Below are 18,278 nucleotides of genomic sequence, written 5' to 3'. Positions count from 1 at the left end.
GGATCATGCCCTGAGCCAAAGGCAGATGCTCAATTGCTGAGCCACCCAGGCATCCTGAGTTTATAAGTTCTTAATAAATCTTGGATACTAGCCCTTTATCTGATAGGTTATTTGTGAATATCTTCTCCCATTCTGTAGATTGTCTTATAGTTTTGTTGGTTGTTTCCTTTGCTGAAGCACATGTACTTTTATCCCTGATAAAAACGTTATCCAAAAGTTAATTTCACTTGCAAAATTTCTAAATGCAATATTAGCCAATAGAATCTAGATATAGGGGATCCCTGGGTGGCTCAGCGGTTCAGCGCCTGACTTCGGCCCAGGACGTGATCCTGGAGTCCCGGGGTCAAGTCCCACATTGGGCTCCCTGCATGGAGCCTGCTTCTCCCTCTGCCTGTGTCTCTGCTTCTCTCTCCCTCTCTGTTTCTCTCATGAATAAATAAATAAAATCTTAAAAAAAAAAAAAGGATCTAGATACTGAGCCATCCAGGGATCCCGAGCATATGACTCTTTGATCTCAAGGTTGTGGGCTCAAGTCCTATGTTGGGCTTAGAGCTTTAAAAAAAAAAATTCTAATTTAAAAAATCAAAGTAAATTAAGAATAGGAGTAAATTCTAGCAATATCCTAAGTGGCTAACCCATTAGGACCCAGATATGGATGCTTAAAACCACTTTTTTTAAACATATTTAAGATTGCCTTAGAGATTCTGGTAAATGCATTAAAACAGTAAAGTTAAGTAATTAGTTTTAATTTTGGAGAACGAGGTAAAACTATCATGTTTTCCAGGATATTCAGGGAATAGTCAGAGAAACTGAAAAGGAATAGTGAAGGAGGAATGTCTTAGAGCTATCAAAATTCTACATTCTGTGTATTCAGATTATATATGGTATTGGGGGATGCCTGGGTGGCTCAGTGGCTGCCTTCAGTTCAGGGCCTGATCCTGGAGTTCTGGGATTGAGTCCCACATTGGGCTCCTTGCACGGATCCTGCTTCTCCCTCTGTCTCTGTCTCTGCCTCTCTGTGTCTCTCATGAATAAATAAAATCTTTAAAAATATATAAATGAATAAATATATTAATAGGGTATTGGCGTAAGAGCTTATTGGAACAAAATGGAGGATCCAGAAATATGTGCAAGTGTAATAAAGATAGTATTACAGTTCAGTGGGTAATGGGTAGATTGTGTAGTAAGTGGTGCTGATACAACTGTCTCCCTGTCTGAAAGAAAATAAAATTGGGTTCTTGTCTTAAAATAAACCCCAGATGGATTAAAGCCTTGTTTTAAAAAAATATTTAAGGTTATTTTACAGCTTTAGCTATATAGACTAGGGTGAGGGAATTTTAAGATTAGAAACTCAGAAGCTATTATAAGAGACATGTTTGGTTCTATTAAAATTAAAGCTTTTAATGATAAAGGAAACCATGAGAAAGTTGCCAGTAACTATATTAAGACAGACATAACTAGTTGAATATGTAGAGCCCATAAATAACCTTCGTATATGTGATCAGATGTTTTTTGACAAGAGTGCCAAGACTGTTCAAAGGGGAAAAAAGTCTTTTCAACGAAGGAATTGGGCAAATTATATACTCACATGCAAACCTATGCAGTTGGACGCTTATGTCACATAGAAAAATTGACTTGAATGGGTGAAAGGCCTAAGCATAAGAACTAAAACTCTTAGAAGAAAATGTTTGTGACATTGGATTTGGCAGTAATTCTTTGAATATGACACCACAAGTACAGACAAAAAAGGTAAATAGATAAATTTGACAATTTCACATTAAAAGCTGTGCATCAGAGGGCACAGTCAAGAGAGTGAAAAGGCAACCTATGGAATGGTTATAAATATATTGCAAATCATATGTCTGATAAGGGGGTAAATACCCAGAACATGCAAAGGATTCCTACAACTGAACAAAAAGAAGTGAACAACCCAATTAAAAAACAGCAATTGAATAGACATTTCTCTAAAAAAGATATATAAATAAATGACTAATGAATTCATGAAAAGATATTCAAAATTACTAATCACTAGAGGAATGCAAATCAAAACCACAGTGAGATCACCTCATACCCATTAGGATAGCTACTATCAAAAAACCAGGGGGAAAAAACCCCCAGAAAAGTAAGTGTTGGTGTGGATGTGGAGAAATTGGAACCCTTGGGCATGCAACTGGGAATGTAAAATGGTATAGCCACTATGGCTGGTGTTATATGTATGTGTAGAATAGCATGGTGATTCCTCAGGAACTTAAAAATAGGATCACCATATGATCTACCAATTCCCCCCCCCCCATTTATTTATTTATTTAAATAACTGCACCCAACATGGGGCTCAAATTTACAACCCCAAAATCGAGTTGCATGCTCTACTAACTGAGCCAGCCAGGCACCCCTGATATAGCAATTTCACTTTTGGATATATACCCAAAATAAGTAAAAACAAGGACTTGAAGAGATAGTTGTACAGCTGTGTTCATGGCAGCATTATTCACAATAGCCAAAAAATGGAAGCAACCCAAGTGTCCAGTGATGGATTAACAAAATATATACACACAACTGAATGTTACTCAGCCTGGAAAAGGAAGGAAATTCTGACATGCTTACAAAATGGATGAATCTTTAGGATAATATGCTAAGTGAAATAATGCCATCAAAGACATACTTTATAATTCCACTGTCCAAACCTCTTTGGACCCCCAGACTAGTCAGGTTCATAGAGATAAAGTAGAATGGTGGTTTCCAGGGGCTGGCTGGTGGGAGGATGAACAGAGAACTCCTATTGAATGGCTGTAGGGTTTCAGTTTTGCAAGATGAAAAGAATTCGGGAGACTGGTTGCACAACAATGTGAATGTACATAATGTTGCTGAGCTGTATACTTAGAAATGACTAAGATGATAAATTTATGTGTATTTCACCAAAATTAAAAATTTAATAAAACAGTTTGAAAAAATATTTGCTGTATAGGAGTTCTGATTGAATCCAGAAGACAGGATTAATTTTACAAGAGAGATTATGGTTCTAGTAGTTAAAAAAAAAAAAAAAGACAAAAGATGTAAAAAAGCAGTTAAAAGAGCAAATCTAGAAGGCTGTAAAGCTAATGAAAAGACAAACTCACTGGTTGTCAAGTAATACAAATTAAAGTACTATTGAAATATAACAACGTGGGCAGCGATTTAGCACCACCTTCAGCCCAGGACGTGATCCTGGAGACCTGGGATCGAGTCCCATGACTGGCTCCCTGCATGGAGCCTGCTTCTCCCTCTGCCTGTGTCTCTGCCTCTCTCTCTCTGTCTCTCTGTCTCTCTCTCTCTCTCAGGAATAAATAAATAAAAATTTTTTAAAAAGTAAAGATTAAAAAAAAAAACAATGTGCCTATTAAATGGTAAAAGTAAAAAAAAAGTGATTTTTATTGCTAATAGAGAAAATGGTATTGCTGTGCAGAAAATAGTGTATTTCCTTAGACTGTGGAAATGTAAGTTGTATAATTTTTGGATTGTGATCTTGCAAAATCTGTTTTTTAAATATTTTATTTATTTATTCATGAGAGACACACAGAGAGAGGCAGAGGGAAAAGCAGGCTCCAGCCAGATGCAGGACTCAAGCCCAGGCCCCTGATATCATGACCTGAGCCAAAGGCAGATGCTCAACCACTGCCCAGGTGCCTCTCAAAATCTGTTTTTACATACCGGCCCATAGTAAGATTGTATGGATTCTTTTTTAAAGATTTATTTTTTTAAAAGTAATCTTTACATCTAGGTTAGGGCTCGAACTCACAGCCAGGATCAAGAGTCAAACCCTCTGCTGACTGAGTCAGCCAAGCATCCCAAGGTTATTTGGATATTTTTAATGGCAGAATATGGAAACAAAGTGAATATTCATCAATAGCTAATTGAATATTCAGTATATGATCATGACATGTGTATGCAAGAAAAAGTTGAGAGAGAGAGGTATCTGTATTGTTGGGCAAAAAAAGGCCATATAAATCTCTATTTCTTTTTTTTTAAGATTTTATTTATTCATAGAAACACAGAGAGAGAATAAGAGGCAGAGACACATGCAGAGGGAGAAGCAGGCTCCATGCAGAGAGCCTGACGGACTTGATCCAGGGTCTCCAGGATCACGCCCTGGGCTGCAGGCGGCGCTAAACTGCTGCGCCACCAGTGCTGCCCTAAATCTCTATTTCTATGTTTGATTATATGAGCCTGAAAAAAGTATTGAAGCATATATATAGATTTTACAGTACAGGTATGCTGGTAATAAATTCTTTCAGTGTTTTTATAAGAGACGTTTAATTTGCCTTTGTTTTGAAAGCTGTTTTCCTAGGTATGGAATTCTAGGTTGACAGTGATCTTTCAATACTCTACAGTTGTTGCTCCACTCTCTTCTGGCTTGCATTGTTTTCAGTATACATTATTGACCTTTCTTGGCTAAGATGTTCTCTTTATTACTGTTTTTAAGCAACTTGTTTGTTTGTTTTAGCCATGCCTAACCTGCAAGGCAGCCCTATGGAGAGCATGGTAGGGAAACGAGGGGCCTGCACTGACCCCATTAAGCAACTTGTTTTTCATGTGCCATGGTGTAATTTGTTCATATGTTTTTCTTTCTCTTTCTTTCTTTCTTTTTTCTTTCTTTCTTTTCTTTTTCTTTTTTTTTTTTTTTGCTTTGAGTTCATTGTGTTGCTTTGATTTGTAGGATTTTAGTTTTCATCAAATTTGGACTTTTCACCTAGCTAAGTGATAACTCTAATTTTCTCTCTCTCTTTTTTTTTTTTTGTATTTCAATTTGGATAGTTTCTTTTACTACATCTTTAAGTTCATTATTCTTTAGAATTGTCTAATCTGCTATTCAGCTCATACACTGTATTTTTCACCTCAGTTTTTTTTTTTAAGACATTTACAAACTTGATTTAGGTCTCTTTCCTCTTTCATGTTTATCTTTATTTTTTTATTTTTATTTTTATTTTTTTTAGTTTATTTATGATAGTCACACACACACACACACACACACACACACAGAGAGGCAAAGACACAGGCAGAGGGAGAAGCAGGCTCCATGCACCGGGAGCCCGACGTGGGATTCGATCCTGGGTCTCCAGGATCGCGCCCTGGGCCAAAGGCAGGCGCTAAACCACTGCGCCACCCAGGGATCCCTCATGTTTATCTTTAAAATGTGTATACTTGGGATGCCTGGGTGGCTCAGGAGGTTGAGTGTGTGTCTTTGGCTCAGGGCATGATCCCGGGGTCCCAGGATTGAGTCCTACATCGGGCTCCCTGCTAGGAGCCTGCTTCTCTCTCTGCCTCTAATAAATGAATGAATAAAGTCTTTTAAAAAATTATATAAAATGTATATGTTTGGGAGTGTCTGAGTGGTTCAGTCGGTTGAGTGTTGACTCCCGATCTCAGCTCAGGTCTTGATCTCAGGGTTGTGAGTTCAAGCCCTGTGTTGGGCTCCAGGCCCAGTGTGGAGCCCACTTAAAACAAATAATAAATAACAAAATGTATTTCCTTTATTTTGCCAACTGTGTTATCTCTCGATCTCTTTTTTTCCCTTGCTGTGGATCTGATTTTTCTTTTTTGTATATGTCTTGTAATTTTGGATTGGATGCCAGGCATTGCCATTTAAAAGATCTTTTTTGGTGCTTTTTTTTTTTTTTTTTCCATTAAATATCTTTAGCTTTGTTCTGGGACACAGTTAAGTGCCTTGGGAATAGTTTGGCTCTGTAATACTTGTTTTGAGCTTTTTAAACGTAGAACAAAAGTAGTTTTCACTCTAGGAATACTTTTCTTCCTACTACTGAGGCTATACCCTCTGAGTACTTTATTCACTCCGTATTACGAAGGCTTTAAACTCTTGCTGATGGGAACACAGACCTATGTTGGCTGTGAGGATTATTTACCTACTCCTTTCCAGTAGTTTTTTCCCTTTCTTAGGGTAATCATATACACATGCTCATCAGTACTCGGCTGAAAACCGAATGGTAGTGCTCTACAAATGTCATGAGTTTATTTGCCCTGTGTTTTTTTTTTTTTAATTTATTTATTTATGATAGTCACACAGAGAGAGAGAGAGAGAGGCAGAGACACAGGCAGAGGGAGAAGCAGGCTCCATGCACCGGGAGCCTGATGTGGGATTCGATCCCGGGTCCCCAGGATCGCGCCCTGGGCCAAAGGCAGGCACCAAACCGCTGCGCCACCCAGGGATCCCTGCCCTGTGTTTAATTCTTTCCTCTCTGTTACTCTGCCTTGTGAATTATAGCCACCCTAGCCTCTCTGCATGTTCAGTTCTACACCTTCAACCCAAGGAGACTGCTAGACTCTGTTTGGGTTTTCTCCCAAGTATACTATGGCCTAACAGTTCTTTCTAGGTAGTAAGGTAGGTAGTTATTGCCTATTGTCCGATGTCTGGTAACCATTGTTTTATATTTTTTGTCTGGCTTTTTATTTATATAAAATGAGAGGATAAATCTGCTTCCTGTTTCTCCATCATGGCTGGCAGTAGAGGTAATTGGATGAGAGGGAAGAAATATTTAAGCACAAAGGGAAGTCAGAGGTGGGAAAAATTGCTAGACTCTTCCTAACACATAAATGAGAAATGGAAAATAGTAACAGTTACTTTAAGCTTAATTTCATGCATCTGAAAGTCTGGAACATGGCTGTTTAATCTTATGTAATAATGTAATGTTTAACAATATATTTATTATTTTAGAGGGAGAGAGAGCACATGTGTACATACACAAGCACAGGGAGGGATGGAGGGAAAGAATCTCAAGCCGACTTCCTTTTGAGTGCAGAGCCCAAAGCAGGGCTCAATCTTATAACCCTGAGATCATGACCTTAGCTGAAATCAAGTGTTGGTCACTTATCACTGTGCCACCCAGGTGTCCCTAATATTATGTTAATAAGGTAATGTTTAGGAATTAATATTTATTTACTATTAATCCCCAGGGTGATTTCCATTGGATTTTGTAAGTTGCAAGATAATATTGGACTCCTTTGAATTCACTGAAACTTTTTATTTAATGTTTTTACTAATGTGTTAATATTTTAGCACATTTATAAGTGTTTATTCTTTCTTAGTGAGTTTCTTAATTTTTTTCCCCAAATAGTGTTCTCAAACCCCAAAGATAAACTAAGGGCATGAAAATCTTGTTATTAAGGATGTACATCCAAAGAAAATCTAGAAGTACTGAATTAAACTTAAGATTTTTACTTGGAAATCACTCATTTTACTTGAACCTATTGTAAGATTTCTATGCATTGAATGCTGTATATCAGTTAGTGCTATCATAAGATTTGCAATGGAGATAAATAAAATTTAGTGACATGATAGTATTCCTATCATTCTTTTTCTCATAAATTATATTTATAATATTGTGATATTTTGGAGGAAGTTAAGTGTATTGGGATTGTAAAACACTTTACCTTCTGTTTATTTTAATGGAATTGAGGAAAGTCCTGAAGAATATTAGGAAAATTGTAATTGATATGGGAAACTACCTGAGTCCTAAACTTGTGGTCTCACAGGGAGCAGAGAGGTATGAAACCTTACTGGTCATATAAAAAATTATATATATATTATGTATAATTTTTATATAACATTTATAATTATATATTTAAGTACATATATATACACATATATACATATTTATTGGATGCTGCAGAGTGCTAATAAAATTTTATGTGCATGTGTATGTGTAGTATTATATGTGTGCATGTACACACTTGACATGTACTACCTCATTTAATCCTTAAAATAGTCCCATAAGTTAGGCCATTCTGCTCTTATAGGTATCCTTAATTCTGTGTGACTTCAGAATCTTGCTCTTACCATAGGTAGATTGAAATCCTCATTCTGCCAAATGCTAATAATAGGAAGTCAGTCAGACTTGCCTCTTTTAACTTTATATGCAATGAAGCTAAAAATGGTGCTCTGCCTCAGGATTGTTGAAAGGATCTTGTGATAATGTGGTTTTCAACCTGGGATGATTTTGTCCCTTTTAGGACATAATTTTATACTGTAGTTGTTAAAGTTCAGAATGGTGAGGGTGTTCTGGCATCTAATGGGTAGAAGCAAGAATGTTACTAATCACCTTACAATGCACAGGACAAACCCTCACAACAAAAATCTGGCCTCAAAGTGTCCGTGGTGCCAACGTTGAGAAATTCTGATCTGTGACTATCTTGATATTAATATACAAGACCATTTCATTTATATATCATCACTAGGGACTGCTGCTAGTGTGAAAAGAAATTTTTCCATTTGACTGTTTTTTCCTTTTCATTGCTATTCCAGCCTATAGGTTAATCGTAAAAAAAAAAAGAAAAAGAAAAAAAAAAGATAAAAGTACCTAAATTGAATAACTTAAATTTTTCGTTTTATTTATATTCTAAAACGTGAAAGGGGAAAGAGTAGCAAATAATACGGAAACAAATTTATGTTGATATATAGATGTCAATTTTATTTTATTTATTTTTTATAGATTTATTTATTTATTATTTATGATAGACACACACAGAGAGAGAGAGAGAGAGAGAGAGGCAGAGACACAGGAGGAGGGAGAAGCAGGCTCCATGCTGGGAGCCCGACTCGGGACTCGATCCCAGGACTCCAGGATCATGCCCTGAGACAAAGGCAGGCACCAAACTGCTGAGCCACCCAGGGATCCCCTATAGGTGTCAATTTTATTTTATTTTTTTAAAAGGTTTTATTTATTTATGCATGAGGGACACAGATAGAGAGGCAGAGACATAGGCAGAGGGAGGAGCAGGCTCCATGCAGGGAGCCCGACGTGGGACTCGATCCCAGGACCCCAGGATCATGCCCCGGGGCCGAAGGCAGGTGCTAAACTGTTGAGCCACCCAGGGATCCCTTAGATGTCAATTTTAATGAAATGTTAATTTTGTAGAGAAATTGTCAATGTGAATATTAAATTATTAAAGTAATCTAGGTATATTTGAATAACATTCTACTAAGATAGACTTGTAAATGCATATGCTTTTTCTTTTAGCCTTTATTTTATTTTATTTTTTAAGATTTTATTTATTAGAGCGTGCACACAAGTGGTGGGGGGGCAGAGGGGAGCCTATTGCAGGACTCAATCCCAGGACCCCAAGATCATGACCTGAGCTGAAGGCAGACAGTTAACCAACTGAGCCACCCAGGCACCTAAAAAGTTAGCATTTTTTAATTAACATTTTTTGGTTATTTGTCCTGTAGGTACTACCTCATTTGGAAATACTTGGGAGACAGGAAAAAATTTTAAACAGAATGTCAGCTTTTCGAAATCATTGTCCACATTTGGATTCAGTTGGTGAAATAACGAAAGAAGACTTAATACAAAAATCTCATGTAAGATACAGAGTTTTTCCTTCCTTAAAGAATTATTCATTTTTCTCCCAAATATGTATTTTTAAATAAATTACTATGATAGTCTGTTCATGAGCTCCAGTTTTTTAATATAATATTACTAGTCAGTTGTATGTGTTTGGCTGTGTCAATATAATGATAATGTTATTTATATGTGATTTTTGTTTCATAGGGTACTTGTCAGGATTGTAAAGTCAGAGGACCAAATCTTTGGGCATGCCTCGAAGTATGTATATGTTTCTTTTCAAAAGTTTAGTATTATAAAAATTTATACCTGAATAAGGGTAAATCTAAGATTTTTTTTTTACACTTAAAGGATTTTACAAATGAATATATTTGAAAAAGATCATTACTGATAACAAAAATTAAATTGTAAACTTTGATTTCTAACTTGCAGTGCTTTTGCAGAGTTTTAGTTTCTTAAAATATTTTATGCTTTCCTTTTATTAGAGGTGACATAACTTATAGCTTTGAAACATTCTCATTATTCTTCTGCTTTAACCTTTTGGTTAAGATAACGGACCATGGTTAATCAGTCATTAAGTTAAAATGTGTGATTAGAACTTAATTATAATTGTAATTGCAATGTTATTGTACATTTACACATGTTATAAATGCCTTTGCCTTATTTTTCTTTTTGTATAATTCTTTATAGAATAGATGTTCATATGTTGGTTGTGGTGAGTCACAAGTAGATCACAGCACTATACACTCTCAGGTATGATATTGAAATTTTTTTCTATTTATGTATTTATTTCCTTGCTTGCTTTTTGAGTTTTTTTTTTAATTCCAGTTAGTTAACATACAGTGTTATATTAGTTTCAGGTGTATAGTATAGTGATTCAACAATTCCATATATCACCCAGTGTACAGAAAATTTTCATGCAATAAATATATATATATTTTTAAAGATTTTATTTTTTTATTCATGAGAGACAGAGAGAGAGAGGCAGAGACATAGGCAGAGGGAGAAGCAGGCTCCCTGCAGGTAGTCTGATGTGGGACTCCATCCCAGGACCCTGGGATCACGCCCTGAGCCAAAGGCAGACGCTCAACCGCTGTGCCACCCAGGTGTCCGTTCATGCAGTATATTTTTTAAAGAGAGTCTGAAGGAAGGGGAAAGCAAATACGACATTATTAATTCAAGTTTTATTTTTTATTTATTTTTTTAAAAGATTTATTTATTTATGATAGACAGAGACAGAGAGAGAGAGAGAGAGAGAGAGAGAGAGAGAGAGAGAGAAAGCGAGAGGCAGAGACACAGGAAGAGGGAGAAGCAGGCTCCATGCCGGGAGCCCGACGTGGGACTCGATCCCGGGACTCTAGGATCGCGCCCTGGACCAAAGGCAGGAGCTAAACCTCTGAGCCACCCAGGGATCCCCCCTAATTCAAGTTTTAATTAAAAATTTTGCCCTTTTTCATATAAGAGGAGTTAAATCTTAGCTTATACTTTCTAAAAGGTCGGGAGGGGAATTGCTAAAATCAATATTAGATTGAGGTTGTAATTAACAGAGTAATGATATAAGAAGTGTGCCTCCATGGGGATCCCTGGGTGGCTCAGCGGTTTAGTGCCTGCCTTTGGCCCGGGGTGCGATCCTGGAGTCCCGGGATGGAGTCCCGGGATTGAGTCCCACGTCAGGCTCCTGGCATGGAGCCTGCTTCTCCCTCCTCCTGTGTCTCTGCCTCTCTCTCGCTCTCTATGTCGATCATGAATAAATAAATAAATCTTAAAAAAAAAAAAAAAAAAGCGTGCCTCCTGATTTATGAAGATGATAGCTGGAATTTTAGGAGATGTGAAGATTGAAGTTAAGAGTGGATGCCTCTGCTTATGATAGGGCCTGGCTAACTTCAGGTCTCAACTCGTAATACCTTCTGCACATTCTCTTAACCGGACTTCGCCTTCTACTTCACTTTCATTGTTTGGCGCATGTGTGTACTTCTGGCATGGTTCTTTTATAGTATTAGTTAGAACTCCCATTCTAAACTAAGTTTCTTGAGTGAACTGTCTTTTTCAATTGATACTTCTCTAACATCAGTTGTTCTTAGTCAGGGTTTCTCAAGAGAATTAATTAAGCCTGAATATCCCCAAGGCCCTCAGGTATCATTGTGCATAATTTACTTGTCTTTTGTGCATCTAAAAGGCGATGCTATGTACCATTTTTAGGGGAATTGAGAAAATAGTTAATAAAATAATTTTCTGTAGGCCATAAATTATCTGAAAGAACTCTAGTTTAGAAAGGTTGGAGTTTTACATATCCAAGATCATACATTCACTATTACTTAAGCTGTATTTTGCTTTGATTCATGTGATTGATTGGGCTCATTGCTCTGCCACTCTGATCTTCTAGAATAGTTACTGTGCCTTTGTCAATTATTTTCTTATATTTATTTGCTAACTTCAAAGTAGAGTCTTACCTTGTGTTTCTCTTCATGCTGAACAGTGGTAAGAAAATGACAATAGAATAATTTCTAGGTTAGTTTTAGATATTGTTACTATTCATTGTATTTTAGCAGTTTATCTGAAGAATGTGTTTTTAGTGTTCCAGTTTTAACTCTTCTCTTTTGAGTATATTGTTATTCAAAGGCCAGCGGCTTATCTTACATTATTTTTTTAAATTTTTTAAAGATTTTATTTATTTAACAGAGAAGAACATAAGCAGGAGGAGTGGCAGAAAGAGGAAGAAGCAGGCTCCTCGCTGAGTAGGGAGCCCGATGCGGGTCTCATCAGTCTTATGACCCTGAGATCATGACCCAACCCACTGAGCTACCCAGGCGCCCCCTTATTTGAGTTTTAAAAAATATTTATTTATTTATTAGCACTCGAGAGAGAGGAGGGGCAGACAGAGAGGGAGAAAAGCAGATTCCACTTAGCATAGAGCCCCATTTGGGGCTTGATCTCATGACCCCGAAATCATGACCTGAGCTGAAATCAAGAGTTGGAAGCTTAACCAACTGAGCTACCCAGGCACCCCTCTTATGTGATTTTAAAAAATTGATTTATTTTTTAAAAAATAATCTCTACACTCAACTTGGGGGTTGAACTCATGACCCTGAGATCAAGAGTCCCGTGCTCTTCCAACTGAGCCAGTTAGGTGCCCCCGTATATGATCTTTCAAAATGTTTTCAACTATATCTAATTTTGGTTCCTCTTCTCCCCATCCTGTGAAATTATATAGGAGACAAAGCATTATCTAACTGTGAACCTTACTACTCTCCGAGTATGGTGTTACGCTTGCAGCAAAGAAGTATTTTTGGATAGGAAATTAGGAACTCAGCCACCTTTGCCTCATGTAAGACCACTTCACCAAACACAAGAAAACAGTGTCCAGGTAATAATCTAACTTTATTTAATTAAAAGATACATTTTCAGGTAGTGATTTCAGAATTTGCTGTCTGGTTGAAATTTAAAACATACGTACCTAATTTGTACTTTTAATAATTTCTGTAATGTATCCTTTTTTTCTTGGTTGAAACACTGAGGCTGGCCATTGTTCTTTTGTAAATTGATAGGTTGTGGTAAGATTGAAGCCCACTTGTCTGAAGCTGGAAAAGCACCTGTTGTGTTTTTAAAACATAAAAAACTGGTTTAAAAAGTATATCTTTAGCTTTCTAATTCTAGGAGAAGTGGCGGGCCTTCTTTGATAGGGTATCACAGATACTAAATCAGCCCCTTTTTCTTCATTTCTCTCCCCTCTCCACTTGGATTTCTATTACTAAGAACATTGTACTAATTTATCAAAAACCAAATAGGATATATTAAAGCTTAGCATTAATCTTTGGTTCCAAAATATATCTGGGGTTGCAAAAATTGATCATTTAATTTTGAGAATTTTCCAGTCATAAGAAATAGGAAAAAGGAAATGAAAAAATTAGAACCAACTTCTAACTTCCCCTACTCATTTCCTCTGTATGGTTTAATTAATACATTAGTGATCTTTTTCCTTGTGTGTCATAAAAATCACATTGTATTTCTATACGTTTCCTTGATACCAACTCTTGTATTTTTCTTTTATGTTCGTATCACATTTTGATGGTAGACATTTAAGCTAATAAATTTGCTTGCCATATACATGATGTAACTAAACTATGTTTTAGATCAGGTGTAACTTCGTGCATTTCTAGTTTCACTGTTGAATGGCTCTAGTGAGTAAATCACATTACCGTTACTGTTTCTCCCATTGATATTTATTTATCATTCAGAAATTTTTGTCTTTTTTGAATGCCTTCATAGTTTGAAAGTAGATTTTTGTGAACATTTGCATTATTAACAGAAATCTGGTAAAGTTTAATCACATAAGGAGCTGCTAACAATTTATAAGGGTAATACTCAAAGATGGTTGAAAGAATAAGTGCAGATAGTTCACAAAAAAGAAATATAAATTAAAATACATTGACAAAATAATCATCACTGACTAAAGAAAAGTTAGTTAAAACAGTTGTCTGTTGCCATTTCTGTCAGATTGCATTTTTTAAAAAGATTTCTTTATCTCAGAGAGAGAGAGGGAGAGAGAATCTGAAGCAGATTCTGTGCTGAGTGCAGAGTCTGACTTGGGGCGCAGTCTCATGACCATGATGAGATCATGACCTGAGCTGAAACCAAGAGTTGGAAGCTCAACCTACTGTGCCACCCAAGCACCTCCAGTTTTCATATTCTTAATGAATGCTGAATCTGGCTGAATAAATATACTGGTATTTTTCTGATGGCCTATAAATATAATTTTCTAGTGAGTTATATATTTATAACACATAAAAGGAATGAATTTAATTTCATGCAACTTCCTGATCCCATTGTTGAAGAAATTACTCAGAAGAAAAAAAGTTATTTATACAGGTATTTTTAGTATAAAATTTATATGCTATTTGAACCCAATTCATTTGAACATTAATTATAAAATAATAATATTGGAAATCATTCAAACATCATTAATAAGATTTTTAAATAGAAATTTTTTCTGGGAGGTAAAATTTTAAATGATTTTTTAAAGTCTTTATACTGAGAATATAGGGCTAACTCAAATGTTCAGTATCTACAGATACCAGGAAAGTAAAATAAATGTATAAGGTGCGTTGGTATAAAACTGCATGTGCATGCATTGTAGAGGTGGAATAAGGCTGTAATAAGTTGGAGAACCAGAGCACGTGCTAAGTGCATGCTGCTATGTAGTTTCCTCCTTTAACTGATTGTTGCTAAATGAGTTCACTGTAGTTCTATCTTCTGTGACAAGAGAACTTGCATAATATGAGTTTTACATGAGCTCTCCCAATTTTAGAAATATTACATCAGAGGTTTTCTTTTGTTAGGTTTTGTCTTTTTTTTTTGTTTTTAAGTATGGTCTAGCATTTGACCAACGGATCACCAGTTGTAAACTTTGAGTTAAGCCAATACTTAGAAATTAATTTTGGAATAATTTATTACTATTTCAAACAAGTCAGCTCTATCATATGCACAAAAGGATGCAAAGTAAGTATGGTAATAAGTATCAGGAGAGATTGTAGAAGTCTACAGATAAGTTGGTGTGTTTAGTATTTTTTTTCCTGTGAAAAGTTAGAAAAATCTGAAAAGACAGTGTAGAATATGCACTTAGATTTTTTTAGCTGTAACGCACTGAAACAACCGGACACCAACCTGAACCAGGAAACTCAACCGCCTCCGGGAAGAAACAAACATCAAAACCAAATTTACATCTTGAAATACAAACATATTTATGGCCTAAAAATTATCCACATGTGTATTGGTCATTATCTTGACATCAAATTATTTAATGATAAAACTGTTCTCCAAATGAACCCAATGCAAATATCAGTCTTCCCCCCTCCCCCAAGTTTGGAAAGAAATCTTAGGGAAGTCTTTGGGAACTGTAAATTAAAACATGATATCAGGGCATTCTAGTACAAGATGAACTGAGAAGATGTCTCAAAATTTTTCAGAGAGCTCTTGTTCTTCAAAGATGATTTTTCACTTAGGGTTATAGGAGCACGCCAGTTGTACGGGGATGGTTCCAATATGGTGGGGATAGCTAAAGGGGAGACAGCTTCTCTTCACAGTGATCTCTTTACACTGTGTGACAAATTTTACTTCTCCACCCATTCATTCATTTGACCCACACGGATGGAGAGACTGGTGTATATCAGTTCCTACACCAAGCACTAAGAACACAAAGGCAAATAAATGTTCAGTGAACCTAAAAAAAAAAAAAAAGATTTTTTTTAGCTGTAATGTGGTATCACTGAATTGGATTGGAATTCACTGAATTGAGTTAATTGTGTTTAAATTCAGAAAAGTCACAAGTGGCTTTGTTATTCAAGTATGTATTTTAATATAGAGTGACATGGTCTTACCTAGTATAGATCCTTATTATTTTCAAGATGTAATTAAATTTTATTCTGATTTGTGGTATCAGAGTTTGTTCTTAATAGTTTTAGAATAACTTCTCTTAATTTTTAGACTGTAGATGTATAGGAGATACATAATTTTTTTTTAACATAAAGGATTTTTTTTCAAGTCTGCTGTCTTTTCTGTTATCAAGGATTTTAAAATACCTAGTAATACAACATTAAAAACTCCTCTGGTTGCTGTATTTGATGATTTGGACATAGAAGTAGAAGAAGAAGATGAACTTAAGGCAAGAGGTAAATTAATTCTCCTGTGTAAGGCTTCTTTGTATGGCACTGCCCGTTTCTTTAGGAAACTGTGTAATGTGAAAATTTTAAACTTGAGAAAATTTTAAAGGGACTCTATAGATGTTGATGACCAAAAAAAGAAAAATCTAAAATTTGGCCTAATAAAATTGTATTTGCAAGGAAAGCAGATGGACAGCTTTGAGTGATGCTTGGTTTTTCTGACATCACTTTTCTGACACTGCAATTCTTTGTATAAACTAACTGTATATAATATAGTAGAAATTTTGTGTTTTGTAATTGATACAAGGGAATTTTAATGTTTTAAATGTATATTTAAATAATTACCTGAAAATTAACAGTGCAGTATAAGCCTGACCTCTGAGTTGTTATTTTGTATTTCCATAATGTTTTTTTTAAAAATTTTTGAGTAATCTCTACATCTATTTTGGGGATCAAACTCACAACCCCAAGATCAAGAGTTGCACGTTCTACTGATTAAGCCAGCCAGGCACTATTTTGTATTTTCTTAACATAGTTTGGGAACCATAATAAGTACCATATATTCAGTAAATGTTTATAAAATTAGGTCATTGGATTATTGAATGATGACACAATTTATGATTTTTCTTAATAGGTCTTACAGGTTTGAAAAATATTGGAAATACTTGTTATATGAATGCGGCTTTGCAGGCTCTTTCTAACTGGTAAGTATTAGAGAAATTAATTTTGTTTTGTATAGCTTTGTAAAGTCACTTTTTGAGGAAAAAAAAAATGGAAGTCACTCTTTTAGCAGATGACCATGCTGCTAGTATTTGGCCATACCACCCTGAATGTGCCTGACCTCATCTGATCTCAGAAGCTAAAGCAGTTTGGGCCTGGTTAGTACTTGAATGGGAGGAAACCATGTGGCTATAGTGTGCTTAAAAAAAAAAAAAAAAAAAAAAAAAAAGAGGAGAAAAGAAAGAAATATACATTAATATAAATATGAGAAAGAGTTAGCAATTCTCTTTGATTTCCCTAGCCAACAGGATCCATAAATCCTTGGCTGTACTTACTCCTTCACCCTCCTTAATGCATTCCTCTCCTTCCCTCTTACTTTCTGAAATGATCCCATTTAGAAAATTATGTGGATTAACTAAAGTTGTGTAAATGTCCTGAAAAAGTTATTTTTTCTTTCTTATTAAGTAATCCTCAAAGTAGAGTAGGCAGGAATCTGGATTGGGACATAATCTAATCTATTGTTGTCCCAGTGGGGTTACTCTGTTCCTGCCTGTAGTTTCCTGAGACTGCTGGTTCTGGCTTAGACCCTAGGTAGTTGTATGTCTTTGAGCAAGTTATTTGTTTTTATACTAAAAAATGAACTTGTACTAGTTTCTTGAATCACTTTTCGTTTAGAGATGCTATGAAAATATGCTTTTCTGTACGTGGAAGAGTCTGTAATAAAGTATTCAGATTTTCTTTTTTACTTTTTTTTTAAGATTTCATTTATTTGAGAGAGAGAACGAGTGATAGGGAGGGGCAGAGGGGGAGAAAGAGGGAGAGAGAGTGAAGCAGGCTCCCTGCTGAGCAGGAAGCCTGATGTGGGACTCAGTCCTAGGACCTGGAGATCATGACCTGAGCTGAAAGCAGACTTAACTGAGCCAACCGAGGTGCCCCTCTTTTTTTCAGAAAGAACGAGAGAGCACCCAAGTGGGAGTGGGGTTAAGGTGGGGGAGTGGCTGAGGGGGAGAGAGAGAATCTCAAGCAGCTCCATGCCCCAGCAGAACCTGGACACAGGGCTCAATCTCAGGGCCTTGAAATGGTGACCTGAGTGGAAATCAAGCTTAACCTACTAAGCCACCCAGTGCTCCAGATTTTCTTTTTTCCTAATCATAGTTTTATAAAGTAGGTAGGGGCAGCATGGAATGCTCTGTAGACATCTGTTAAGTCCATTTGGTCTAACATGTAGTTTAAGTCCAGTGTTTCTTGATTTTCTGTCTGGAAGATCCATCCATGATTGTAGATGGGTATTGAAGTCCCCTACTGTTCCTGTATTGGTGTTTATTTCTCCCTTCAGATCTGTTAATACTTGCTATATATATTTAGCTGCCCCTGTGTTGGGTGCATAAATATTTAAAAATGTTATCCTCTTGATGAATTGATCCCTTTATCACTGTCTAATGCTCTTCTTTATATCTTGTTACAGTTTTTTGAGTTAAAGTCTGCTTAGTGTAATATAAGTATAGCTACCCGTTCTCTTCATTTCCACTCAGTGGAGTATCTTTTTAGTATAGCTAGTTTGTTGCAGGTC

General features: G+C 36.1%; 1 protein-coding gene and 1 long non-coding RNA gene across 6 annotated transcripts in view; one reads left to right on the top strand and one right to left on the bottom strand.

Moving 5' to 3' along the window:
• Positions 1–18,278, top strand: part of USP33 (ubiquitin specific peptidase 33) — a 54,072-nt gene that overhangs the window by 9,323 nt on the left and 26,471 nt on the right. For all 5 annotated transcript variants that reach the window (XM_055340981.1, XM_055340980.1, XM_055340979.1 and 2 more), the window contains 6 exons: positions 9,218–9,349; positions 9,540–9,593; positions 10,023–10,085; positions 12,544–12,696; positions 15,895–15,997; positions 16,623–16,692. In XM_055340981.1, the coding sequence (XP_055196956.1) occupies positions 9,269–9,349; positions 9,540–9,593; positions 10,023–10,085; positions 12,544–12,696; positions 15,895–15,997; positions 16,623–16,692 (524 nt within the window). In that variant the 5' untranslated portion in view covers positions 9,218–9,268. The remainder of the gene's footprint in view (positions 1–9,217; positions 9,350–9,539; positions 9,594–10,022; positions 10,086–12,543; positions 12,697–15,894; positions 15,998–16,622; positions 16,693–18,278) is intronic.
• The window catches only part of LOC129520059 (uncharacterized), a 43,423-nt gene continuing 35,410 nt past the window's right edge, over positions 10,266–18,278 (bottom strand). The window contains exons 3-4 of the long non-coding RNA XR_008666470.1: positions 12,787–12,922; positions 10,266–10,473 (exon numbers count right to left, since the gene is read on the bottom strand). This is a non-coding gene — a long non-coding RNA (uncharacterized LOC129520059). The remainder of the gene's footprint in view (positions 10,474–12,786; positions 12,923–18,278) is intronic.

Source organism: Nyctereutes procyonoides, unplaced genomic scaffold, assembly GCF_905146905.1.
Source record: "Nyctereutes procyonoides isolate TBG_1078 unplaced genomic scaffold, NYPRO_anot_genome, whole genome shotgun sequence".
Taxonomy (NCBI): Eukaryota; Metazoa; Chordata; class Mammalia; order Carnivora; family Canidae; genus Nyctereutes; species Nyctereutes procyonoides.
This window is presented reverse-complemented; position numbering and strand designations above follow the sequence as displayed.